Source organism: Diadema antillarum, unplaced genomic scaffold (assembly GCF_040938485.1).
Source record: "Diadema antillarum isolate AM-2024a unplaced genomic scaffold, OU_Dant_1.0 seq00000243_RagTag, whole genome shotgun sequence".
NCBI classification, from domain to species: Eukaryota; Metazoa; Echinodermata; class Echinoidea; order Diadematoida; family Diadematidae; genus Diadema; species Diadema antillarum.
In genome coordinates, this window is record NW_027271287.1 from 247,375 (window position 1) to 274,802 (window position 27,428).

The 27,428-nt window shown below is 38.0% G+C and overlaps 1 protein-coding gene across 1 annotated transcript in view; it reads left to right on the forward strand.

Annotated features, from left to right (window-relative positions):
- The window catches only part of LOC139729482 (tyrosine-protein phosphatase 10D-like), a 30,862-nt gene extending 5,170 nt beyond the window's left edge, over positions 1–25,692 (forward strand). Inside the window, exons 5-24 of the mRNA XM_071640407.1 lie at positions 381–692; positions 1,586–1,855; positions 2,841–2,977; positions 3,774–3,872; positions 5,022–5,088; positions 5,512–5,658; positions 6,749–6,877; positions 7,846–7,966; positions 9,065–9,132; positions 9,657–9,759; positions 12,380–12,421; positions 14,875–14,985; positions 15,639–15,720; positions 17,251–17,341; positions 18,087–18,163; positions 18,912–19,046; positions 19,536–19,658; positions 20,961–21,112; positions 21,849–21,984; positions 22,573–25,692. Coding sequence (XP_071496508.1) covers positions 381–692; positions 1,586–1,855; positions 2,841–2,977; positions 3,774–3,872; positions 5,022–5,088; positions 5,512–5,658; positions 6,749–6,877; positions 7,846–7,966; positions 9,065–9,132; positions 9,657–9,759; positions 12,380–12,421; positions 14,875–14,985; positions 15,639–15,720; positions 17,251–17,341; positions 18,087–18,163; positions 18,912–19,046; positions 19,536–19,658; positions 20,961–21,112; positions 21,849–21,984; positions 22,573–22,665 — 2,495 coding nt within the window. The 3' untranslated portion in view covers positions 22,666–25,692. The remainder of the gene's footprint in view (positions 1–380; positions 693–1,585; positions 1,856–2,840; positions 2,978–3,773; positions 3,873–5,021; positions 5,089–5,511; positions 5,659–6,748; positions 6,878–7,845; positions 7,967–9,064; positions 9,133–9,656; positions 9,760–12,379; positions 12,422–14,874; positions 14,986–15,638; positions 15,721–17,250; positions 17,342–18,086; positions 18,164–18,911; positions 19,047–19,535; positions 19,659–20,960; positions 21,113–21,848; positions 21,985–22,572) is intronic.
- The last annotated feature ends 1,736 nt before the right edge of the window (positions 25,693–27,428 follow it).

The window sequence follows — 27,428 nt, forward strand, 5'->3', positions numbered from 1 at the left end:
GAGAGGTGTCACAATTCTAATGCGCCGATAATTCTTCAGCGTAATACAGCTTATCATGGCTCAGTAGTCGAAATCATCTAATAATCTGACACCTGCTACAAAATGCCCACCACCCCCCCCCCCCCCCCCCCACCACGAGATCCCAAGGGGACTTCGACAATTTGTGCATTCTATCAGATACAGTTTTATGATGATACTCAAAGATTAAGAAATTAGTAAAACACACAGGAATGTATTTCCTTACAGGAACCGAAGAAACGATTTTGTGAAGTCAGGTATGAATATCTATCAGTTTCCACTTGTACGACGTTACTGTTCATTCGTAAGTCATAGTATACTAGTCACGTTGCTTCAATTGCTTCATCTTTGACTTTCCACAGCTCCGTTGATCCCTGAGAAGGCTGATGTGACAAACGTCACAGAGCGGAATATAACACTGCAGCTGGCTCCCCTGGAATGTAAGACGTGCTCGTACCTGGTTCGTTACAAACCCACGGGAGTGCGCGATCCCGTCGTAGACACGCAGCAATTGCCTGTGGAATGCCAGGCTACTCCGGGAACCCGCCACCAGAGGTCCGATTGCTACACCGTTATCACGGCTCTGGTACCAGGCACCTCCTACGACATACAGGTCTTTACGGTCAGCTACAAGAAGTCTAGCTCCGGATCATTTGGCGTCCAGAGGAGAACGTGTACGTATCAGAATGATTATGGAATTGTTAGAATGAATCCTAACCAAATGATTGTCTGAGCTATGACATGACCAGTCTTTCGTTTTGCCTATAATGGTCCAAATTTACTTCTCACAGGCCTTAATTTTCCGCTCAGATGCATAATATGCTTGTGTATCACAAATGCATTGTAGTATATTGTTTTGTGGGCGATTTCGTTAGCTCGGAGACAGTGCTAGTCTTGGAATCTTCTGAAAATGATTGCCGCGGAATTCAAATCATGACACTGTTTTATAAAACAGATAAAGCACATCATTTGGTCGGGCGTGAGTGAAATCATCCACCTTCCGTAACTTTTGAACTTTTCAAAAGACTCTCCTCGTGTGTTTCTGACTGTTCCAAGGGTATCATTGGGTGGATAATTCTTACTAACATCCTGAGTAATGTGCGTTGATTGTATATCATCATCGTGCCAGACAATTATGTCCTGTGCCCGAAGCAGGGTTCAGTCATTAAAGCTGACCACTGACAGATTATGTTATTCAAAAGTCACATCAACAAATACATTGATTCTCCACTTGAAGGTAGTCTAGTTCAGCAACCACATTGCTCACTGAGTGATGGCAAGGGCAGGTCCATGATTTAAACCTTAATCCACGATAGCAATGTATTTGCCACAAGCCACATTTCGATCATTTAATGTCATGATAAATGATACAATTATCTGTACACAAGAAGATAATGGAAGATACAATGATCATATACTAGCTCGCAAGAACAGGCGGAGAATGTAATACTATCATCACTGAGTGTAGGTAATAGTGCATGTTGTTTTGTTGGCTTCTGATAAACCCTGTTACAGAGGGTATATCTAAGACCCACATGTTCCTTTCTTTGCTTTTTATTTTGTTTAGTACCCGCGTCACCACTAAACGTGACGGTAACGAACGTTACCAGAGAGACCATCACTCTCTCGTGGTCACACGGAGAGGGCTACAGGACGCATTACGCCTTGCGAGCTTGGGCTGAACACAGCGAAGAAGTCGGAAAGGTGCACGGGGACGTCACGCACTTCACCTTCCACAATCTGTTGGCTGGGGCCAGTTACTTCGTCTCCATCACAGCCAGAGTCAACGATATACATGGTGTTTACGTCATCGTAACAGATAGGACCCTGCCGACAGGTAAAGACTGAACGCGTGCCAGACTTAAGGGTTGATTAGTCATCGAGTTGTCGACGCGTTTTGTTAAAGCTTGTGCACGTCGTCTTTTCAGCAACCCGTTTCACGGCAATTTAACTGCTGTATCAATCCATTCCCTTAGAGATTTCCATTACATAACAATGTACCATAAACTTTAAGCATGACCTACCAGATTACCATGGACAGTGGGTTCAATGACGTTTATACGTACATTTAAGCCCATATTCATACTTATAGTATTGTCTTCTTTTTTTCCGTGAAACTAGAAAGGACTTGATTATAAGAAGTAGAAAGTTATCAACGTCATCATGGACATCACGTAAAGAAATCTTATTCAATTTCTCGATCCCTTACAGACAGATGAGGCCTGATTTAAGATCGAGAGCGTCAAATACGTACTTTATAAACTTCCATCAAACTTTGTCATTGTATTCTGTTCCCTTTTTCTAAAAAAAAGGAGAGAAAGAACTGTAGTCCCACGGTTGCAATATTCACGCATAAACATATTGCTTATTGACCAATATCAGTCCAGTCCTGACCAGTCTTGTACGAGAAACTTATGGCTCAAAGTGTATGTTGCCATGATGATTTAGGCCCACTAAAATTTATCGGAAAATGGTAGATTGAATAGTTTAGTCCACCACCTCGTTAAGCACTTTTGAGTATGCTTCCAGCTTCGCAAATGCTAATGTGGTAGACATATCAATCTTCCTTTAAATGAACATGACGCATAGAGGTCATATTGTTGTAAAGCCATAACTCAGCTCAATTTTATAATTTGGTAAAGAATTTTTACACCCTCTGTACACGTAATAATGTCGCTTACCCATCCCTTGAAAAAAACTCAACTTATGCAACTTCGACTGAACAGTAAACTGTATCAATGAGATCATCGTGTTCCGAAAGAAAACGTATAATACATAAGTCAACTTTAAGGTCCTTCTGTATGGAACCTTTGACCTCATAGAACCAGGTCCTGTGGATCGTCTCCTGCTGGAATTGCTCCAAGAACCTCAACAGATCAGGCTGGGATTCCTGGCGCCGATGCGTCCCAATGGTGTTCTGCGGGGCTACAGAGTCAAGTACAGTGGCAACAGGACAGGGGTAGGTCCAGTCATACCATGGAGTCACTGCGATTAAATTATGTACCATAATATGCCTATTCAAATACACATTGTACTTTATTATTACTACGGAAGACTTGTATTAAGATACTAAACATTGTTCTTCTGAAGTCTGTCTCAGTGTATATTCGGTTTGGTTATAGAGTGACAATAACCGATTCACGTTTAAAAACACGCACGCACTACACTACACACGCGTATGCTGACACAGCACAATATAACGAATGTTCCGGCTAAAGTGCTTAGAATCCGCCTTTGCTTAGAAGTTAATCTAGCTGACTAAAGGATATCTTCCATTATGTAGAGTGGAAACTATGATCGCTTGTTTGTTAGGAAAATGTCAATTACGCTTAATTATCCCAGTGACTCTTGGTTACGACGCATGCAAATTTATCCAAATTTAGTCGAAATTATCATGTGTTTGTTTGACGTTCATGTCCACTCAACGATAATAGTATGAAAGTACCACGAGGAATGCCCTCGAAATTTACATATCTGGTTGTTGTAGGATATATTTGTTCGTTACTTCTTCATTTCGAATGGTTGAGTGTATGTCCGCATATATGCGTGCGTTTTTTTAAGTGTGTGCAAGTCTGTAGGTCCTGAGTGTAATGAACTCCGCATATTTATGTATGACAGCATGATTAACGCTTTCACAAGCTGTGGCAGATCATGTCTTAAGCATTTTTTATGATTGGATGTCACTTAACTATCTCTCTCGCTTCCCTGGATGTATTGTTTATGTGAGTTTTTTTTTTCTCAACTTTGTCAAACAGGAATCCAGAATCTGTTCGAAGGATCAAAGATATTTACCCGTATCTCAGACTTCAGTCATCATTGAACAGCTCAAAGGAGGATGTAACTACACCTTTATTGTGAGTTCCTCTGAAAAATATTTCTGATTCACCGGATTGGTTGGACAGATATCAAAATAGATGGATAGATAGATAGATAGATAGATAGATAGATAGATAGGTAAATTGATAGATAGATAGATAGATAGATAGATAGAGGGAGACAGGAGAGGCTGTTATAGTTATCAACTGCACATTCGTGGCATTTTCGAGCATGAGTTTCACCTCTGGGCCACGTGAGCCATGCTAATAAGAAACAGAGCAAAGTTTCAAAGGTATCTATTGCTACATGAAGGCGAGACTTACGACCCCTTCTGGAAATATCGTCTGTGTAGCAGGGGGTTATTTCCATGAAAGTTCCTGTAGAGTAATGGAGCTGCAACACATCCCACTCATAAATATTGAGGGGGAAGGAGGGGGGCAGTATTTGTGTAAAAATAACTACTCTCATGCATTTAGCAGTGTCATTCTCTCACCAATGGATTAAATACCAATCCAACACAATACTTCTTTATAGTGAGTTCCTCTGAAAAAATATTTCTGATTCACTGGATTGGTTGGATAGATATCAAGATAGATAGATAGATAGATAGATAGATAGATAGATAGATAGATAGATAGATAGATAAATAGATATAAGATGAATGGATAGATATACAGACGGATAGATGTTATATGGATAGGTAGGTAGATATCAATGATGTAGATAGACGGATAGATGGATAGGTAGATGGATAGATAGAGATACATTTATATATAGATAGAGAGATAGGTAGACAGATAAATACCAAGCAGAGGGTAGATACAATGAATATCGTCAAATGTCAAATGTTGCTTAAATTCTATCATAATCATTTACCTATTCTTGTATGTTTGCTCGTAAGAAATAACCTATAATATGTCAATATATGACTACTGTTAATATCATACTCGTCATGTGCTCATTATTATCTATATCATCAACGACGCTTTTTATATCATGTGGGAATTACCACCTCTCATAACAAGATAGTTCATGTAAAGGCTTCAAAACATTGGCCTTCATACCAAGTTACCTTGCGTTACAGAAAAATAGCCATGATCATTTATAACTGAATACGTCTACGAGTCTTAAACTTTCTCTCTCTCTCTCTTACCATGTTTCTTCCTCTAATAATTTTCGTTATTCAGGTTCAGGCTCAAAATGAAGTTGGATATGGCCCAGAGAGGTCTGGTGTGATATTAACCAAAATCGGAAGTAAGTAGAGATTCTGCCTCATACTTCAGTAAAACTATATGAGTAATGCATAATCTTTGTTTAAGCATATTTGTACACTTTGGATGCTCAGTTCGATGCTGTACATTTCAACGATATATAATTACACAAAACCAACATACCAATTATCATCCTGGGAACCGAAATTGAAGAACCATACATGTAGTATATACACTTGTACATGTAATCTACTCATCTTATGTAGAACATCAATGGATATGATTTTACTTCAGGTTTTTCCAGACATTGTACTGGCAATCTGCGGAGAATGTTCCTCAAAACATTCAGCATGCCTATACGTGCATATACTATGTAAATAACTATCTGCACATTAATGGACTTCTTTTGTGGGATTTTTTTAATGGAATAATGACACAATGGGAGTACATGCCTTTTCACTTTCAGTTCCTGAAATACCGAAAGTGGTGCCCTCTCATCCTGCCAGCAAGTCCATACGATCGACAGGCTTTGATGTAACCTTTGACCCCAGCATTTTCAGTGATGACAATGGACCAATCACTCACGTCAGTGTGATCGTCGCCGAAGCGGCCGGTAAGTTCTGTGAGTAAACCCCTTCCTTTACCTTCTTCTACTAACTCCGCACCTCTTACTAACATTACCCCTCCCCTCCACCCCACCCAAGAACACCACTTCAACCTTCTCTCCACCCCTAAATGTTATGTGTTGTTTGTTTGTTTGTTTGTTTTTGTTCACTCATTTTTGTACAAAAAAAAATTATAATGAAATAGATTGCAGTAGTCCTCTTTTTGAAGTAGCCATGAGTTTAAAGGTGCCATTCTATAATCATATTCAATTGAATATAAATGACAAATATCCTGAGGCAACACTTACACCAATGGGAATTAATTTTATATTCTGACAACTTTTCCTAGAGTTTAATTAAAGTTATGAAAACAAAATTATAATTGATGTTTAAATTATTTAACAAAACACCATGTACAATTACCAAGCAAGATGTAGGCAGTGGAATTCAACAGTGTAATGTTGGGTTGTGTGTCACATTGCGAATGTGTTGGGAGTTATCACGTCCCTGCTATGGTATGTACACTTCTGTGGGTATATCCATAGATGCGTGTGCTTGTGTGTGGTGTGTGTGCGTGTGTGTGTGTGCGGGCGTGTGTACTCAAAAGATATTTTAATGTATGTTAAACATAATTGATTTACGGCACAAGTTAAAAGAATAATATAGCTGCTTAGTTTCGCTTGTATTCATTTCATTGTAAACATGATGCTGTTATTGAATGAAATTTATATCAAGAACATCATAAAAAAGTGTACGCATGCGCGCGCATATAGATGTGTGTGTATGCATTGTCAGGTTTCTCTGTATCAATTATGTACTTGTGCTTTGTATCTGTCGTCTGTCAGTCGAACACGTGACTTTATTATATGAATTATCAATTCGATATACAGCTGCACACATGTATGTTAGGTCTATGATTATTGTTGTTATGATTATTTGAATGAAAACTCATTAAAATTAACGGCAAAAAATAATGCAACAAATGATTATCAAAGTTCAAGGTTTCTATAGAAAGAAGGAAAAAGCTATATGCTCTGTTCAGAATGAAATTCTGGACCTCAAAATGCCAATTTTAACCCGGTATCTGTTTTATTCCAGCTGCCAACGAGCCGGAGAGTGGGAACTCAACACATCCCAAGATGACGACTTGGGCGGAGGCTATCTCTGAAGACGTCATTCCGCCATATCAGATTAGTGATCCAATTGACATCAGTGAAATGCAATCAGGTGACTGCCAGTGACTGGCTGACAATTCACAATGATTTATCTAAATTTTTTGTCTAACTTCCAGTCAATTTCAAATGACTTTATATAACACCTTTAATGTGGTTTTGCTTGTGATAATTCAAAAGGTGTAACTATTATATAAAGTCATAATATTCATTTTCCGTGACGTTTGTCTTCTTCTTAGGTACTAGTCTATATGGCTGAAATTTAAAACGTTTGTCTTCAACAAAGCATCCCACATAAAAGTAGTTACCTTTTACAAATTAGCAATATTTACGTATCGAATGATTTAAACATACTCAATGAAACAAAATGCTACTCACGTTACTGTCAGAGAATCGGTGTTGTATATCTTGGCCACGCTAGTGCCTCTTTCGAAAGTCAGTAATGAGGTATTAGATGGATGCTTATGGGTAATGCATAGTGTCAGACAAGCTACTATACGTGAAGGCATTCCCCGGAAGTGAATAGGGGACATTCCATTTAGCGTGGGGTATTGACAGATTTCCGCATTGAGGAAGTCATTGATTAACGGTAAAGGAGACGTTGTTAGGAAGGAGACCATGCTGTTTTCGATGAAGTCTGCCAACAATAATGATACATCCTCACAAAAGACTGTGGCTTTATGAACCGCTTCGTTTCGAACCCATGCCACAAAATGGAGTCACCCCGAAACCACAGATTTTGGGGAAGAAAACATGGATGGCAAGTTTGTCGTCACACATAATTTTCCGTATGTCGTATAGCCATGTGGAAGAACAGTACTATAGTATTCTGCAGATGTCTAGTACTGTCCAACGCCTCAGTAGGGGCCAGCGGGACAGGGGGTGAGCCGATGTAATTTTACTTTACGTGGCATTTCGATGAATAACTTCTTCTTTTTGACAATATGATAATGTGTGTAGAAAGTCAGATAAAGAAGGGAAAAATTAGTCATTAATAAGACACTTTTGCGTTGTGTATTTCAGGACGTCGCAGACGTAGGAGCGTGGCGACCACTTTATCCATTGAGATAGGAGGGGAGCGGTGCTCGAAGAACGAGAAGGACGTTTACTGTAACGGGCCGCTAGCTCATGGTCGCTCTTACGTGTAAGTCTCACTCCTTCCTTTGTTCGTTCATTCACTCACTCATTCATTCATTCATGCATTCATTCATGCATGCATTCATTCATTCATTCATTCATTCATTCATTAATGTATTCTTTCGCTCATTCGTGCATTCATTCATTCGTTCATTCATGTATTCTTTTGTTCATTCGTGCATTCATTCATTCATTCATTCATGTATTCTTTCGTTCATTCGTGCATTCATTCATTCGTTCATTCATGTATTCTTTCGTTCATTCGTGCATTCATTCATTCATTCATTTTGCCAAACCACATTCTTTCATTCATCCATCCATCTGTTCTTTCATTCATTAATTCAGTCAGCATGGTCAGTGAATCAATCAGTCAGTTAGTCTTGCCTTCTTCCAGCCGTTTGTACGTGCATAATTTTATTCATTCAATCAATTCTTCATTCAAACGTATACAACATTCAGCACAATGCATGGATTGTTACAGATGAAAGGGCTGTTTTCGTAGAATAATGTCTAACAAAAATAGTGTATGATGTTTTTGTAGTAAAAGGACATTAAATCATTTTCAAACACTTTTGTGTACTGCACTAAGTGCACTTTTCACGAAGTAGCATAGGAATTTGTGGAACGGAAAGGTTGGATTTACAGTAGTTGCTTTTAAGCAATTGTTACGGATGATGTAATTAGAGCATTCCTCATATACTTATTCAAACGATAAAACACTGTTGTAGAAAACCCCCATCCCCATCCCACCCCCACCCCCCCCCCCCCCCCAAAAAAAATCCAAAGCTATTCCAATTATGTAACTGACTTCACTTTAATCATCACTGGGGTCCTCACGTCCTCCTATCCAGCAGATGGCTTGCATACCGTGAAACATTGAGGAACAGGCAATGCAGAATGTTGGCAAGTTTTAGTTGCCGCAAAGTAGTGAGATAATTTATGAGTTTTTAGTGACACACCACTATATGAAGGTTGATAGGTTCGCTGTTCATTAAGTCCACAAGGAATTATATGATTCCTGATCACACCCCTACTGAATTTTGCTGAATTTGTTGATATACATAATGAACCTAAATTTGATTTGAATTGAATTGAATTCCATCAGATACCGTTTCCGAGGGATGTCACCCGGTGGCTACGCCGATACGCCGTTCTCCCTACCCGTGCCGTTACGTAAGTACTGTAAAGGTCGAATATTGGCTCATGATTTCCCTTTAAATTTCGTTTCCTTTTACGTAGGTGTATGCCCGACTGAGCCGTATTGCGGTATATACCTCCAGTGAGAGTCTAGTTAATTCTTAACCCTTCATTTCTTCGAAAGATTCTGATTTCGCAGAAGACAATCCAACATTCGCTACAAATCGTATCGATTTGTGTTCATTAGGTCGTGAAAGCCAGTGCCTTAGGGAATTTATTTATATCCGTTGCAATATTTCACAGGTATATGAAAAGTTGATTACTACAATACGTATGATAAAACACTATGCAAAACTTTGAAGGAAAGTTCTGAAGGCACATATTTTCCGATAGACTAATGATATCTTGGTTTGTTTAATTTGTTTATCTCCACTAATCATACTCTGATCCAGTGACTACCACTGAAGTGAGGATATAATAATTTGATCTGTATTTGATTGTATTTGTTTAATGTGCATTGGAAAACAGTGAGTTAACTCTAAGCTATTTTGCTCGAGCAGCCACGAGCCCCCATACCGTCATCATCGGAATCAGCACAGCACTCTTCTCCCTCCTCGTCGTGGTCATCATCCTCTCCATCATCGTCATCGTCCGCAAGTTCAGGTCAGAAGATGACAACGTCTTATTGCATCCCCGTGTAGTCTATAGTGGGTCTAACAAACTGACTGGCCGACGTATCGGAAGGTACCGTAGCCCCTGATTTCTCACGCAGCAACACTATAGAGCGTCTGTGGCGAAGACTAGTGAACGAGGGGTCAAAGGTTTTATCCATCAAAGTCAAACAGGGAACGGTACAAACCGAAATCGCCTCGACAAATTCACCAATATAATAATATTTGGTGCTTGCGCAGTAATTTGACAATAAATGTGCAGAACGTGGCGTAACTCCGATACCTGTCGATACGATGTCCATAGCGGCAGGGGAGCTTGCAACCCTCACTTGCAAAGCACAATAATGCATGGTGGCATTGAAGAATACACTCCACTGTGATATTTTAATCATGCCTTTGGAATCATGTTCAGACAGATGCACTCCACAAGAGATATTCATACTGGTATTTGCATTGCGAACAAGCTAGTTTTGATGAGGGAAAATTTTGCATGGATTAGATTTAAAAATGCAAATCTTTCAGAAAATGCCGTGCAACAGCCAAGCAGTTTTTGGTAGAACCACAGTAGTGTGTGCCAAATAGGGCGGGTGTCTGTTAAGATTGTAGCTTCCATGCGCAAGCCTTCAAAACTTAATCAAACTTCACTCGCACATCACATTTTGGTATATGTAAAGCACTTGACACAAAATCATGCACCTTTAATTCAGCTGTTGTACACAAAATGCAATACATATATTTAAGAATTATCTTTAAAAATAATTCATGTATATATTGATTAATTATTCAGTTTATATAGTTTTGTTAAATATTTCGTTCATTCATCCATCCATTTATCATCCATTTATTTATCGTCATTACGGCATCTTCCTCTCACTGTAACAAGGGAACAAGCTATAGTGCACTAATGTTTGATTTTATAGAACGATTTTTGTGTTCTTCCAGAGGACATAGTAACAAACTATTCAACTCATTTGTTCTTCTTCCTTGTCAATTCTTGCCATTCAAATTACACCTATTAGTATATACCACGTAGATCAAGTCTTCATACAAACATCAAGCTCTTTTTTGTTTGTTTTTTAATCGAAGTTTATGCATGAAATTTGAATAAATTAGTAAAGCAGTCAATATTGATTTTGTTTCCACTGTGCCCGCGGTGCTTTTGAAATTGGGGGTGCAAACTTCAACCGCAATTATTTCTGTCTTTGTTTGAATATTTTTTCGATCAAAATCGGTGTATTTTCGGCTTTCTTCTCTTTTTGTCGTTTTGACTTTCCCTGAACATTGAGTTGTAAACTTTGCAGAATTTACGTCGGCCGAATACGCGAAAATAAAAAAGAAAGAAAGAAAAATAAAGTAAAAGAATTGACCTTATGTTGACTAGTCTTATGTTCAAGACGCCTTTCTTCTTGTTGTAGCATGAGGGATTAGCAAAGTAGTTAGTAGTAGTTAGCTGTTACAGACTAGCAAAATAGAATTTCATAGTGACATGTGATCAAACGATAATATTTGCAGTACTGAAATGATTGTCTTTCTCGCAGTTGAGGAAAGGATGAGGTGTTTCTATTTTTATACAAAAGGGAAGCTATAAAGAATGTTCTCGATGAGTAATGGGATGCGTATTTGCAGTTGGAAAGAAAAAAAACAACAAAGGAGTTTCTATTTGTTCACTTGACTGGATGATTGTGTTAATAAACCAAGTTGAACAAACGAAACCATGTGTTTACTTTGCCTCTCTTAACATTATTTTGGCTGTGTATTAAAATTACGAAAATATGTGATAAAAATATAACCGTAAGTCATCTTCAAAGCCAAATCAGAAATCCTCGTAATGAATGTCATTGGTGTGCTGCAATGATAGGGGACTTAAGCACTGGAGTATAAAAACTATTATATGTTTACTAGCCACTATATACTACGTAACAGTAATGTAACTGACCTTTAACATTCCATGTACAGATCGCGATGTCGAATTGCGCCCAGGATTCTAACCCACTGAAATTCATATTCTTTTATATTTCTTTTCGTTATTCAACCATAACGTCTGTCACCGATTCTACTTTGACACGTTTAATTTTCTTGACAAATTTAACAAAGTTTTTTTTTTCATGTACAGCAACTTTTTGTTTTGTTCAATTGCGATTTTATATTGGGTTTTACTTATTTATATGTCACCGTTTTCCATGCTCGCAGACGGAAGGTCATAACACTCGTCACTAACTCACTCTTCGTTTGTACACATTTCTTTCAGTCATTTTGTCTTCGTCTTGTCATCATTAATCCTCACACCAGCGCTTTTGTTTTAAGAAAACTTTCAGCCAATAGCAACACTTTGAATTGTCCGGAATCTTTTCCGCATAAGTTTCCCCATAAGTTTCCATGGAACAAATTCCTTGTTGAATATATTCATCTTTGCGTATTTTGAGTTATATGACATTCAAAACATAAAACAATTCATTTTCCCCGTATGTGTTCAATTTCAGACTCAGTGACATAGTGCATGTTATCTCATCAGATGGTTCATGAATGTTTTGTAAAGTTGCCATGGCTTGCTATTTCACAAAACTCATCCGAGTTATTTTAAGTTTTACATTATTTTGGATTGCTCCACACAGACTACATAAATGTCTACGAGTGGTGCTACAGTGCAAACACAGGTAATGGACTGTAAAAAAAAAGGAAAGGTAGCATGTTTTTGAGAGCTAGTTCATAATTATAGTATCAGACTTGACGTGTGTCGTGCCAATTGTTTTTCGTTTTGTAGTGCCGTTTGTCAGGTGGAAACATTTCTTTCTTTTGCATTAAAAAAAAAATCAAGATTGAATGTATAGATCTGAGTTTGGTGTTCAGATCTAACGAAGTGACCAAAGTCGGTGTATTAAGGTCCCATTTTATGAAGTGTTTTAGAATACATATAGACCACTTTAAAGTCTTGCATCGGTCTTGTCAATTCTAGAGCAACTTGAACTTAGACTCTGACCCCTGCTGAAATTTGTCTGCATCAGTCCGCACATACCTAGTACCCTAGAAGTCTTTGTTACTATGATTTTTGTGCCTGATTTTTTAGATGTCTTCGTTTATCATTTTATATTGACATTCTCAATAACATGATCTGTGTAAACACTATGTCCCCTATTCAACCTTTCCTGGGCTTTGCTTTTAAAGTGCACACTTCCTTTGCTTCCTTGCTACTAATAGAAAATTCCTCCAGCTTATTTCCTATTTGTGGTGCCTTGCAGAACCATTTTAGTGTCATGTTTCCCGCTATCATAGCCAGAACCAAAATAATAGTTCTGTTCCATGATGCATTCATGTTTGTTGTGCTGTGCAAATGTGTATTGGTCGATTGTCATATTGCAGTGATCCGTATGTGATTGTGGTAAAAGATTGTCTCGTTTTGCTTTATTGTTAGAGTAAAAGTGAAGCTGTTGTTTTTGTGGTGGTAGCCATCGATTGCAAAGTAAGGCCTATCTAAAAATTCCGTGTATCCTTATTCGCTTATCATAGGAAAAAAAAATCAAATGACACGCCCAAAACAGAAAAAGCTCTAAGTGCATTGCTTTAATGTCGTTTTGTACTTAGGATTATTGAGATTATTTTGTATACCCATACTTGCATACACGTGACCTTTATTACCCTTTCATAATGAGATTGTATGAATATTTTTGCTTGTTTGTTTATTTGTTTGTTTTAAGGGGCTAGTTGTTTTCTTGATTATTTTCTACGTGTAAATGTGGGTCTTCATGTATGCTTCGAGACAACTTGAGCTCCTTGATTGTAGATGACAGGAAAAATCAACAATCAATATTGTATGCAGACTCCGATGAAATAGACAAGGCAGTTGAAAATCATGGAATAGTTGTCATAAAGTTAAGGGGGAGGAGGGGAAGACTGTAATCGTATGCTTATGTACCTCATATTTCCAAAGAATCCTGGTATTGCCACGGAACGAGGATAGGATCAGTGCGTCATGAAATCAATAAATGATTACAAAAGATAAAAGATAGTATTCCAGCTAAACTAATAATATATAATATCTAATATAATATTAAATCATTATTTTAAAAAGGAGATAATTATACTAGGTGCAATTCGTGGGAGATTTAATTTCTTCTCTTTCAAAACCGGGGATGCATGGTTCGATTTAAACTGGCAATTCCTAATTTAGAGCGATTGTCACCATCAGATGGGATTTATGTGTGTATGTATGTGTATGTGTATGTGTATGTGTATGTGTATGTGTGTGTGGGGGGGGGGGATACGAGAACCCTTATAATACTTCCAAAGTGTTGAGGGCAGTGGATATTATCAAAGGATTGTGGGGTAGAATTTGTTGTCAAAAATAAACAATGCTTCAGATAATGTAGTGTTTAAATTGTTTATTTTGTTGTTTGTGATGACGCTGGTAATGAATGATGTTGGCTATGATGTTCCTGGTGTTCATGATGTCGACAATGTTGATAAAGGATAGTAGAGAAATGAAAAGAAAATGGGCACGGCAGCAACAAATATATTACCATTACTGCTTACCGCAGAACTCTAAGAACTCAAATAATTAAGCATTCAATCTAAAATCACGTTAAGATAAGGATCACTGAAAGAGACCCTTCAAATATTTCGACAAGGTTAAGTGTTGATAAGTTAAAAAGGAAATCCTTTTCCTACAGGATCATGGTGTAGACAAGAGATAAAACAGCTTCAAGCAATGAAGGCATTAAGTATACACATCGAAATGAAGTAGCTTTCAGTTAATGAAAGGTTCAGCTTCAGTAGGTGTACCAAGAGAAAAGAGATAGGAGAAAGGGTATTGCACTATCTGGGAACACCTAGATTCAATATTATATCGTACTCCCTTCCCTAAAGACAGTGGGAAATCGACAAAATAATTACTATAAAAGGGATTTAAAACGCTTCGCAATAGATATTCGAAATATGCTCCAAACAAGAAATATTTTGTGATAAACTTCGTGCGCCCCCTAAACTGCAGCTTCCACTTTTTTTCCTTTTTTTTAGGTGGGATAAAAGGAAAAAAAAATATGTTTACTTTTTTATCCTATTGTTACGATGTTAGTCATACTAGACTAACCACGTTCCGTTTTCTCTGGTGCAGACTCGACGGCAGAGGGCGTTATCACCCAGCCAACTTGAAAGATGTCGAGCTGACGAGAGTAGCCAATAATCATCATCAGTCCACAGTGGTCAGCAAACAGAAATACTCGAGGTACGAGCCGGACACACTCGTTGGTCAGCGCTGGATGTTAAAGGGGGAAGTTATCCCAAAATATGTGAATTGAGTGAATACAGCAATATTAGTAGATCACTTCAGTAAAGTTATACCAATTTTTAAAGTTTTTGTTAAATCCATGTGTCGTCATCGATGTAAAAAGAAGACTACCCAACATTTCGTGATGCCACAGTAGAATTATGAGAACATCGATATAAAGAGAATTCAACATAAATAATCACTTTGCTAGCGTAATGAAGGAGCGCTTACATCTTTCAGAAAGCAGCGGGAATATTTCCCCAGTATAACAATATGTCAGTAACAAGTGGAAAATATGGTCATTATTTTGTTACAAAACTGTAGTCGTCTCGCAATTTCTTGATAAATTGTTTGTTGTTTTATACATAATTGTGTAATGCGTCTGTACAGTGAATACTTTCGTTCCACCTCTGTCACTGTATTGGCAAATTTATTGATCCAACCATAGCTCTCCATTCTTTATGTGCATAATTGAAATGTTTTGTGTATTTTTCTTACTTTGTTCTTCTTTTGTTTTTCGTCTATTGACCATTATTCAAAAAATGACATCATTTGGTGCTTGGTACCAGGAAACAATCAGCGACATTATCACTTCTCTTTTTCTTTTATAGGCCGGTTCGTCTGTCCGAATTCACACGAGACTGGTACTCAATGAATGCAGACAGTAACTACGGCTACTCGCAGGAGTATGAGGTAAGTGATGACAGCAAGGACATTTATATAATATTGACTGGCCTCGAGGGAGATACCAGAAAATATTGCCGAAACTGAAAGAATATTGCCCGAGTCGAAGACGAGGGCAATATTCTTTCAGTGCAGGCAATATTTATCTGGTATCTCCCTCAAGGCCAGTCAATATCATAATTATTACCTATCCCCTAGGTAAATTAAGAAAATATGTGAATACGGCTATACACTATGATATAGATCAAGCCACATTTTGACTACCTGTAGATCATTAACATGTCGAATAATTGAAAAATTGTTCATCAATGTATATCATTCAACTCCAACTTCAAAGATACGTATGTAGTTGTAACAGGCGAACTTCAAACAGGCGAACTTCAAACATCTGAACGCTTTTTCACTTTATTTTTACTTCTGTTTAAATTTGGAGAGTTGTAAAGCTGATGGTCACTGTGCAATTATTGAGCACAAATGGATTAGTCATTGTTTGACCTGTAGTGCTGCAGTAAGTGGTCGACCTTGTGTGAGTTGATTTATCAGCGTTCTTCTGCGGTGCGTGTAACCGACACCCAGCGACGTCCTGGAATGTTTTCTTTTCGTGGTCGATGGGATTGTTTACATTTAAAGCAGGGAGGTGGGGAGAGAGATTCCACTCTTTCTCTTCCCACCTCCCTGTGTAAAGTGAATGGCGAAAACCGGAAGATTGCACTGTTTGCACACATTGTTTTGTGTACGGTACGGTGTGTGTAACCGACACGCAGCGACGTGGCGAAACGAATATTAACTGCTGACCTTTAACCCTGCCAAATAACAACTGCAATTGCCTCGCAAAACTACCTCGTATAGGTAATAATATACAATATATTGACCGGTCACGAGGACGATGTATGACAACGTGGCCCTCAGGAGGGCAATATATGAAATTATTGATTCCATCTCTTTCCATGATCCCCCCCCCTCCCTACCGAACGGAGCTCATCTGATATTACAATTTGCAGTTTAAACTTCACCGTGTCATAAACAGCATGATTTTATATAATATCAAGGGCTTGCTCGGATTAAGAGAAATGTCCATATTCAACACTATTGTGTGACGCCGGAAATGAATCTTTAATAAGTATGCTATAGCCAGGGCTCGACACTAACTTTTATTGTGATGGTCCGCTCGGACCACTGTATAATCTTTACATTTGAAAGTTTGGTGGCCTGACGTAAAAAGAAACAAAACAGTCCGTTTAGAATCTTAGTTGCCCGGTCGAGTCACCAAAATATAACCTTTGGAAATTTGGTGGCCCGACATCAATTTTTAGTGGCCCCGGGCCACCGGGCCATCGCTAATGTCGAGCCCTGCTATATCGATCACAATATTGTACTTTGTATTGTTACTATATAAGGAAACTTGTGGGGCTGATTGCTTCTTTTCATTACCATTATTACTACTCGAATGGTACTCTTTGTGTTTCTCTCAATTGCAGATTTTTATTTGCATTTGTATATTCACTCAGCTCCTTTTGCTTAAACCTTTCTTGATTTCAGGCAATTCGTAAAGTTGGCAAGAAACTGACAACCAGTACCGCCGTCTCTGCAGCAAATGTGGGCAAAAATCGTTACACGAACATCCTTCCCTGTGAGTAGAACAATATTACAGATCACTAACAATGACAGATACAGAACATGACAAGTATGTTTTTAAGGATTGAAGACTGGAGATACTTTTTAACTCGTAAATGTACCGTAAAAGAATATCATGGCATAAGGACGTGATGAGTCATTAAGAGTTTTCGTAACAAGCTATCGTTAGCTCGTTTTTGTTTTTTTATTGTCCTCTTTGCTTGCTCATTGTCGCTTGACACAAAGGAGTTAGTGCCATATCACACGTTCAATCATTTGTGTCCTCATAAATTTCTTATTTGCCTTGATAGTCTCGATTTGTGTAATTCTTTTAAAAAGAATACTAAAATGATTCTATGCAGACCAGTAAATGTGTATTCTCCGACCTCACGTACTATTTGACACAATTCTGTCACTTTGAATCAAGATATTAGGTGACATTAGAACGGTCATAGCTCAACAACAACAACAAAACAAAACCAAAACATAAATGCTTTCTTTAGGCCATTGTTTGATATTACAAAACTCATTTTGTTTTCAGTGATAACGTGAGAATGAAATGGATTTCGAGAACACACCTTCACAACAGAGGTTGCAGTCTTTCATGACATAAAAGATAATGTCATCGTCGATTACCTTTAAGCACTATAATTAAGTCTATTGATTGACTGACATAGCATACCATGCACTACTAGTATTCGATAACTAACCTCTGGAGATGGATCGATTTGAACGATTTGTTGTCTTTATTTCGACATCAGATGATCGGACGAGAGTGAAGTTGAGCTCCGTCGACGACGAGGACGGATCGGACTACATCAACGCCAACTACATCCCGGTAAGAAACAACAAACTTGACTTTACACACAAAGTGAATATAATCATGGTTGCGCCTTTAACATTAGTATCTGAATATAGACTACCGAAGTGGTGATGTCACAGTCCTTTGTTATAGCTAGTATTGGGTTGGAACCAGGTGCGGGCATGGTTAGCAACAATAGTGTTCACAGATATTCGGGCCGGTTTCTATGGCAATGAATTGCTGAAACATCACACCCTGGTACTCTACACCTTGCTCTCCTCTTCCGTTTCATTGTGACTATACATGTATGTAACATATTTCTCCAGAAATGTGGAATGATTCTGACGAACACAAGAAGTAGAAACCCAAAACACACACATACACACTCGAGTACCAGGAGATACAAGATGTAAGGAAAACTGAACAAGTTGATTTCGTTTCTTGCAACCACCGATACATTCTTCAGAATTCCGGACCTCAAGGTGAACGGAGAATTAGAAAAAAAGAAACGATATGTCACATAAAGCACATAGTTCTGCAGATATTATCATTCACTGCATTTGGAATTCACTGGACGTATAAAAATTTCTGTCCTAAATGGTAGATTGACTTGAACACTTTCAGCAAGTCACTTACAACTGACTGCAAAAGTCCATCTACATACATTGTAATATGCAGGTGACGCATGCTACAAGGGCTTGACAGAGCATGCCACATCCTTTCAACCATTTTTTTTTTTTTTTTTTAGTGACTGTAACCTTTTCTACCTGTCATATCGAAATAGGGATTTACTTCACCGCGGGAATACATCGCATTCCAGGGCCCGCTCCCTGGAACCGCAGACGACACGTGGAGGATGATTTGGGAGCAGAACGTCAGTACGGTCGTCATGGTAACGCAACTGGTGGAGAAGGGAAAAGTAAGTCATGCAAGCAATTCAGTATTACTAGTATTCAATTCGATCACCACCTTTATATTATGTTAGACTTCTGCATTTTTTTTTAATTTTTTTTTTTTTTTTTTTTGGGGGGGGGGGTCATCTGCCTTTGCCTTATTGCAATGAGAAAGTTTCTTCCCCATCTTTTCTTTACGAATTAGTAGAATTTTAAATGCAAATCAATTATGAGCATGCTTTGATAAGGCAATGCCCTACTGCCATTGGGTTATCAAATCCCTTGCCGTATACAGAGAAAAGCGTATTTATACGCTACGCAGTGGTGGTCCATGCAATAACTAAATCTTTCCGAAACGCATTAGCATAAAAATGCACAAAGTCGGAGGGAAGAAGGTAATCGCAATCATCGCAGCGTGGAGAATGGAAATATATACACCCGTAAAATTAAGGCGATGACCACTGTGTCGCTCCTGTCGAGAAGATACCAATGTGTTTCATTCTCTTCCGCTTCAGGTCAAATGTGACCAGTACTGGCCAGATGACCACAAACCAGTCTTATATGGCGACATCCAAGTGACCATGACGCAGACATTCGAGGAAACGAACTGGAACATCAAAGAATTCATTCTTCAGATTGTGAGTTAGACTGTTTCCACTTGCAACTTTTGCGCTTTGCATACAGACCCGTGGCATACTGTTTCATTTCATTTCATTTCATTTCATTTCATTTCATTTCATTTATTTCCATCATTCCACAAGGATAAAAACACATTACATACAAATCAAAACAACGTTAACACAAGGTATTGTTACATTCATATGCTATACAAATCAGCACAAAGTACACAACTGTAAATGGAATGCACATGAGAAAGCCTTTAGATGGATTGTGAGACTGTGCATACCTAATAATGTATAGAAACAGATTTGAACTGAGAAAACAAACAATACAGAAACAAAGAAACAAACAAATTGGCATGGTCAAAATACATAAGGATATCACCCAAAATCTAAGACCGATACTTTCACATGGAATTTCAGTATAAACTCAGAAGAATCTTTTAAACTGTTTTCTTTAATATTACTAAATTGTGCATTAAAAACATGGTTCACGTTCAAATCATTCCACAATACAGGTCCAGTATACCGTAATGAATATTTGGACTTATCATTTGAGAAAGACCATCGGTGAAACTGATAACATGATCTAGTATAATGAGTGTAATGTAACTTTAGGTCGTGGTTTTTTTTCTCTAAAGTCTCGATGAACTAAAAACAATTTCAGTTGCTCTCAGTTCATTTACTTCTGAGTTTTTACTTGTTATTTTGCTTTGATGTCAATATGTTTTATGGACTTGTGGAGTTCATAGGATAAGATTTACCGTTATCTGTATCAGTGTAGTGAGAGGTATATTTGCAGAACGTGCAGATGAGATATGAATAGATGAAAACCTTTGATTGTACAAATGTACTTAAGTTATTGACGCACATACTGTCAACGCTTGAAGGATTATGTGAAAAGATCACAATGTATGTGTACTTTGTTTCTCAGATACAGCGCAAATGACGCGTACAATGCATTCTGCGTCTACACAGCTTTATGTTCACTGATCAATCAATGTAAAACCAACTGAAAGATTTGAATGCTCTTTTCATGATTCTACTAACGGGGCTCTATACGTTTAGACAATTTGAGATTTGTGCTCAGCTCTTGTGAGAATTCACTAAAGAAAAGCCAATATGTCCTTGTATTACTTACAACGGCCATGGTGTAACAAAATTTACCCAAATTCAAGGTAGATCTTGGCTCAGATTAGCCTCTCCAAAGACCTCTAACCTGCAATTAATTTAAAGAACAAAAAAGATATAAGTGAAAACGTGAGGTTAAAGATTGATCATGACGGTGGGTTTCGTGCTTAATGTTGTTACGTACTGTAGCGAGACCAGAGGAGACACGTGCGTCACTGGAACTTCCTGTCGTGGCCGGACCACGGGGTGCCAGACTCCAGTCAGGACCTCCTCTCTTTCATCAGGAGGATTCGGAGCACCGTCACGCCCCCCTCGACCACGCCCATTGCAGTTCATTGCAGGTTGGTTATAGATTGGTGTGCATTAAAGTGTTGGTGACTGAACTTTTTTTTTATTGGGAGGGGGGGCAGTTTTTTGCTTTTGTTATGAGCTTTGTTGTTGTTGTTGCTGTTGTTTTACAAGATGGTGTCCGTGGGCCCCATCTGAATGGTTCAGTGCAATGTATTTATCTATCATGTAGTTGTTTTTTTATGAGGGCTAGATGTTTTTCATATACATTCATAAACACGAAACTTCAGTCACAATCTTTTCAGCTGATCCTTGCTCATTCAGTGCAATGTCACTTCTTATTTCATTCCTTTGAGACAACATGAGTGTATGAATTTTATTGTTATTAATTTCAGTGTATCTTGTCAGGAAGTTTCCTACAATAAACAAACCTCACGCATACATATACGATTGCATGACAAAGTTTACTGGCCAGAAAGCTTACCCTTGCTTATCGGGCATAGCATCCTCTAGTGCGTGCGCACTGGATTCCCCTTTTTTTAATGGAACAGAATGAGCGTCGAACAGATTACTTCAATGCACTCTATGCCATTACTCGGTCCTCAAGAGGTAAAATAATATCGACAATAAAAAGACTTTCAATTAGTAACCCGACACTTGAAAATAAAATAAATAGATTTCACAGAATTTCATCAGTGCTATAATATGTCTCAACACATTGCTAGTTAATCGTCTACCGATGTGTTTTCATCACAAGATCTTTCCCGTTGCTTTCGATTCTTTTGACAGCGCTGGCGTCGGTCGAACCGGTACGTTCATCGTCCTCGACCGCCTCCTCCAACACATCGAGCAGTACGACTACGTGGACATCATGGGTATTGTTTGCGAGATGAGGATGCATCGAAACTTCATGGTCCAGACTGAAGTAAGTTGAACAACTCATAAGGAATATTCTAACTGTACAGTATACTAGTCATAATTTGGTGTATCAATAATAACACAATACATTACGCTCTATAGCGCCATCCTCTCACTATGCAGGTAAAGTTGGGCTCCGGTGTCCTGTCGTCTCGTGAACTCGTCACTGACGGTTGCAAATAAAATGATTGAAATCTACTCTACTTCCTCTTTACAGTTCTTTTTTGGTCAAGTCGACAGCAAACTGCACTTGTAATGCAATGCTAACGTGCCTGATAATTTGATACAGAATCTCTCAGTGACTTCAGTCAGTCAGTCTGTACAAAGGAAAATGTCCGTGTCGTGTGCAAAACTTGCTACTTTCATTTCAACCGTTATATCAAACCCGGGGGCGGATCCAGGAATTCTGAAAAGGGGGGGGGGGACGTGACTAATATTTCTGGTGCCACTTCCGGGTTTCATTTCATTTTTTTTTCTTTTATTTCTTTTGTTTTTAACGAAAAATAAAGGGGGGCGTGCGCCGGTTGCGCCCCCTCTGGATCCACCACTGAAACCAGCGTCACTTTCATATTGTTTCTCCCTTTCCGTTGCATAGCAACAATACGTGTTCATCCATCGCTGCTTGCTCGACGTATTAGAGGAGAAAGGACTAGCACCGATGCCGCTCATGGGTGGGAGCCTTCCCTGAAGGTCACCGGTTCGAATCTCTGGTAGGCCCCCTAACGGGGAAGCACATAGAGCACAGCACTTCACGACAGCACGTCCCCGACTCCGGCCGAGTATATGAGCCAATGGACAGAAGTAAACTAGACTTCAGAGATGTCACTTTGGAGATGAATTATGGACGAAACATTTTGTTTTATACTTCCTTCACGGCACACGACAAGAAGTTTTGATTGTCTCTGCCTGTGTTTAAAATTCGGTGTGATGGATCCGTTCGCTGTACTGTGTCGATGGAATCGTGGAATCACGTGCTTGCTTATCAACATCGTTACAAATACACGATTTAGGCTTTTTTATTCCATCGATTTAACCGTTCTACTAATGACCTCGTGCCGTCATGCAAAAGGGGAAAGTATGCGTTGAAAAAGCAACATTTGATTTGCTTTGCTTTTCTTCAACAAACAAAACGTGGTTCAATATAGATGATGTGGTAATATGATTTGGTTTTTTTTTTAAATCAGGAATGGATCTTAGGACAATCTCAAGTGGGAATAAAATATGGTATTTTGCTGCATTTTTGCATATTTCTTTTTCAAATTATGACTGTTCATGATGAAATCCACGATGTCACATATGGACAATCACATCGTTGTAATATTCCCAACATAAACTACATATTGGTGGAAATGACAAATGTCCAACAAAACATCAAAAGACCGAGTTTCTTTTTAGTCAAAATGTAATTTACAAATTCAGAGTACATAATGGCAATTAAAGAATATTTATGGAAAATATATTTTTAGAGTGGCTATACAAAATATTGTAATGTGAGTGTTATCAGAATAATATCATGCTGTAAAAGAAAGGAATGAATTCCAAATATTTTGCCTTTGTAAATCTGACCAGTTTTTTTTTTGATCAGTCCCGTCTTTATACGAAACGATATCCCTCCGAGTAAAAGCCAACATTATGAATTGCAATTTACATCAATGGCTACCAGGGTTTTAATGGACGTGCTCTATTCTGTATTGTTTTGAACTTTTACTTTATCTTTTATTGATTGGTGCAATATTGATTTCAGCAATTTCAAGTCGTAGTGCTTGTGCTTTGGTATATGCAGTAACTTTGTGGTGTTTATCGATGTTTAGTGTTTCCTAGTGAAGTTTTTGGATGTTGACAGTTCGTGTCTTAGTGTAATGTGAAATGGTTCCACCATTTTTTTTTGTTCGATTGTGATTTATTTAGAGCTTGTCTAGTGACTATAATACAAGCTCACTGTAGGGCCTATTGATTGTGGTGTAAGTCTTTGATGACTGAAATCAGCAGTAGGAAAAGTGAACGAACAGAATCACCTCAATTGCCGATATATCGTGCGCAAAATGACGCAGTTTACAGGTGGTTCGTGATTTGACAGTTGGTACAAAACACATCAGTTTACAATGCTTTGAGATTAGACACATGGGGGACACTACTGCTGGAATAAAATATGTGGGCCTCTAAATTGCATTCCAGGTCAAAACACCGATAGATCATCACTTTCCCAAACATTATCTGTATCATTTTCATACCACCTGTATACCATGCATCGGCGAGAATTTATAGATAATTGTCAAGTCAATAAGCATTAACTGATCTTTTTATATATGTAACTGAAATAGTATGATCTAATACTACCTACACAACTGAGAAAAAAAAATGGAGAGAAAGTAAAGGTTTACCTTTAATCATCAGGGGTTAGACGGACACTATTTCCAAAGTGACAAGTACTTGCATACTAGACAGTGAACATTTATTATTAAAAAAATAGCATTTATACTTTGACATAAAATTCACTTTTTACTGGCAAACCCTTCATTTTGTATAATTTTTCAATACGAGTGAACATGTTCAGTAAAAATAATTAGTGTCGATCTCTGAAGATTGAGCACTATTGGTGATATCAGAGCACCAGATCTTACTGTAAATAATTATTTTTCACATAAAACATTCCACTATCTCTGCGGTTCTACGCAAAGAGATCAACGACATGATATAATCGCGAAAAGAAGAGCACGCTTTGTAAACATGTGTGTACCGCAGTGAACACGTCGTGCATTGTGATTGGACAAATGTTCTGAACGAAAATTTCACGCGTCGATTTCATTGGATAAGGACGAGTTGGTCTGCTTCGGATGGTCCAATGTAATCACGGATACAGTGAAGCCACGCCTCTTGTCATCACACTCTTCCTTGAAATCACCTCAGTTATCTGTTCATTTTATGTTCGCTGGTTAGCTTAAATGTTCATGTACGATACAAAAATAAACAAAGCAAAACAACCGAACAAACCAGGAGAAATTTCACTTGTTTCGGATATGTGATGAATGAACTCATCAGAGAACGAAAGTCTTCTCAAATAGTGCCATCCTAGTACAAAGAAACTCGTGAAGCTTGAAAGAACAACAACGCGAAAGTAAAAGTGACATCGCTAAATGCGAACACAGGTTTGGATCGTGTGTAATGTACACTTTGTACATTCTGACCGATTTTTTGGTTGTTTTTTCATATGTACTGTACATATCAATTTTGATTTGCTCTCGTTCTCTAGTAATTTATAAATGAATGATTGAATGATTGAATGATTCAGATGAATATGCAATTATCTCAATTTTTGACGGAAAGTCTTGTCTTGCTCGCTGTGTGCTTGTCCGCTTAGATGTCTGTTCTACGATCAATCTCAGTGTACAGTGAATGAGAACATCAAATTGCTTTTTGTGATTACATTTGAAGGATGCATACGTGTCAAATGTTACGATATGTCTCAAGGAATTTTGGTATTGTTTGAACGATAATCATTCCTTTTCACCTCACATTGTTAAACGGCTATAGAATATTTTAATGGCGTCGTTTTCTTAGTTCTTAATCATTTTCTTCCGCGTTTAGAACCCAGGAAACTAAAGGAAATGAACAGTGATGAAAAGCCATCAGGAAAAACACTTTGCTACCACTCGTGGATTTCTAGTTTCTTTGAAGGACCATGAATCTTACGCAATTTACTATGAACTGAACTGAAGTATCTTTGTACCCTAGAGCGTCTTTATCGTCTGTAGATATCATTACTACCATCGTCATAAACATTAATAATTATCAATTGGTATAACTTCGCTTCAACTCAATAAGTACGATGTATTGTAATCATCGATTTATCATGGGAACTGTACTGGATAATGTGTCATAACAATTATAGGTTTCATTCCCGCTATGAGTAGAACAATGGTTTCGTGGTTTCCTTCAAATTTTGGATTTTAGAAAGACTTATACCAAAGCTATGAAATCGAGGGGAAGAAGGGTGAAATAGGTCAATTCCCAACTGGCATAAATCCCTGGTAAATCTACTAACTTGGCTCACATCATTGTAATGCACCATACTCCGAGGGCATGTGTTGTAGGTTTCCCCGAATCACTCGTTCACAAAATGCACTGTAAGAATACTGTAAACCAAGAAGCTTACCTGCTCAAAAGGACCGCCTGTTAGATCAACTACACATCTCGTTTAAGAGGTACAGTGTAATAGTCGTCTGTAACATATTTCAAGTTAATGCACATTAATTGCCTGAGGAAAGAAAGACCCACTATGATTATACCGGGTAGGACACTTTTGTGGTACGAATATTGTCCAGTACTATGTATGCTATATGTTCTTTTTTAATTTAAATTCTGAAATGTACTATGTATTTTACTGTCGATGGACAAAACGTACGTTGTATATATATATGACTTAGTTTGTTCAAATTTGAACAGGAAAAAGGTGAAGATCTAATAATCGCTCCCAATTTTGTCCTCCAATTACTACATACTTCCACTGCTGCAATATACCCACGTGACCTATAGCATTATAACACAGGGGAACTGAACCTTGTTGTCCTAGATGTATCATAAAAGGAAGTGGTAAATTCATTCATGTCCCCCGGACAAATGGGTAAATGATGTGCATGTGTGTAGTAGAATGTCTTGAATAATTCTCCCGAGATCCACTTGTTTTGTAATATCTATCAAAAAAATTTGAAGCCAAATTTGATGTGATGAATCAAGGCAATTGAGAATGGTATCTGATAAGGTATGATGAGTGATTTTGCACTCTAATTTGACATATTCAACGGTATAACACCTGCATTTTTGACAGCTGTTTCAGCATATAAACAGATAATCCACGGTGTGTTCCTGAACTCATCTAATAAATTGATATTCGTGTAGTTTAATCGGGTTTAATATTTCTTAAAACAGAGATTAATCAACCATTACCATGCCCTTAAATATCATTCATGATTTATGAAGAGGCTAGATATGTACTTCTTTAAATTGAATTTGTGAACTTCTTGGCACAATGGATGTAACTATGTTGTGTTCAAAAATCTGATGAGTTGACCAATTTACCTGTGACCTGTATGTGTATGAACAAATACTCATGTAAAATTTAGGTAATATTCTACATTGTATTATGCTGGGAAAAAAAACATTCAAACAGCAGAAACCTTCACAGAAGAAAATTAATATCTGTTTCTCCTAGCCTTTGCCCCACAATTGGTTCACAATTGACTTAGCAGACTCAGACTTGTAATTTGTCATATTGTGTGATTTTATTCTTGTCCCTCGTAACACGTCGTACAAACTAGCCACTCTTGCCTTTGCTTTGTGTCACTTCAATAAAAAAAAACAACAACTTGGTTTCTAAAAGTGAAAGTCATGTGTCAAGAGTACATTGTTTCCAATCGTTGAGGCTTTTGAAACATGATGATCATGACAGTGTCG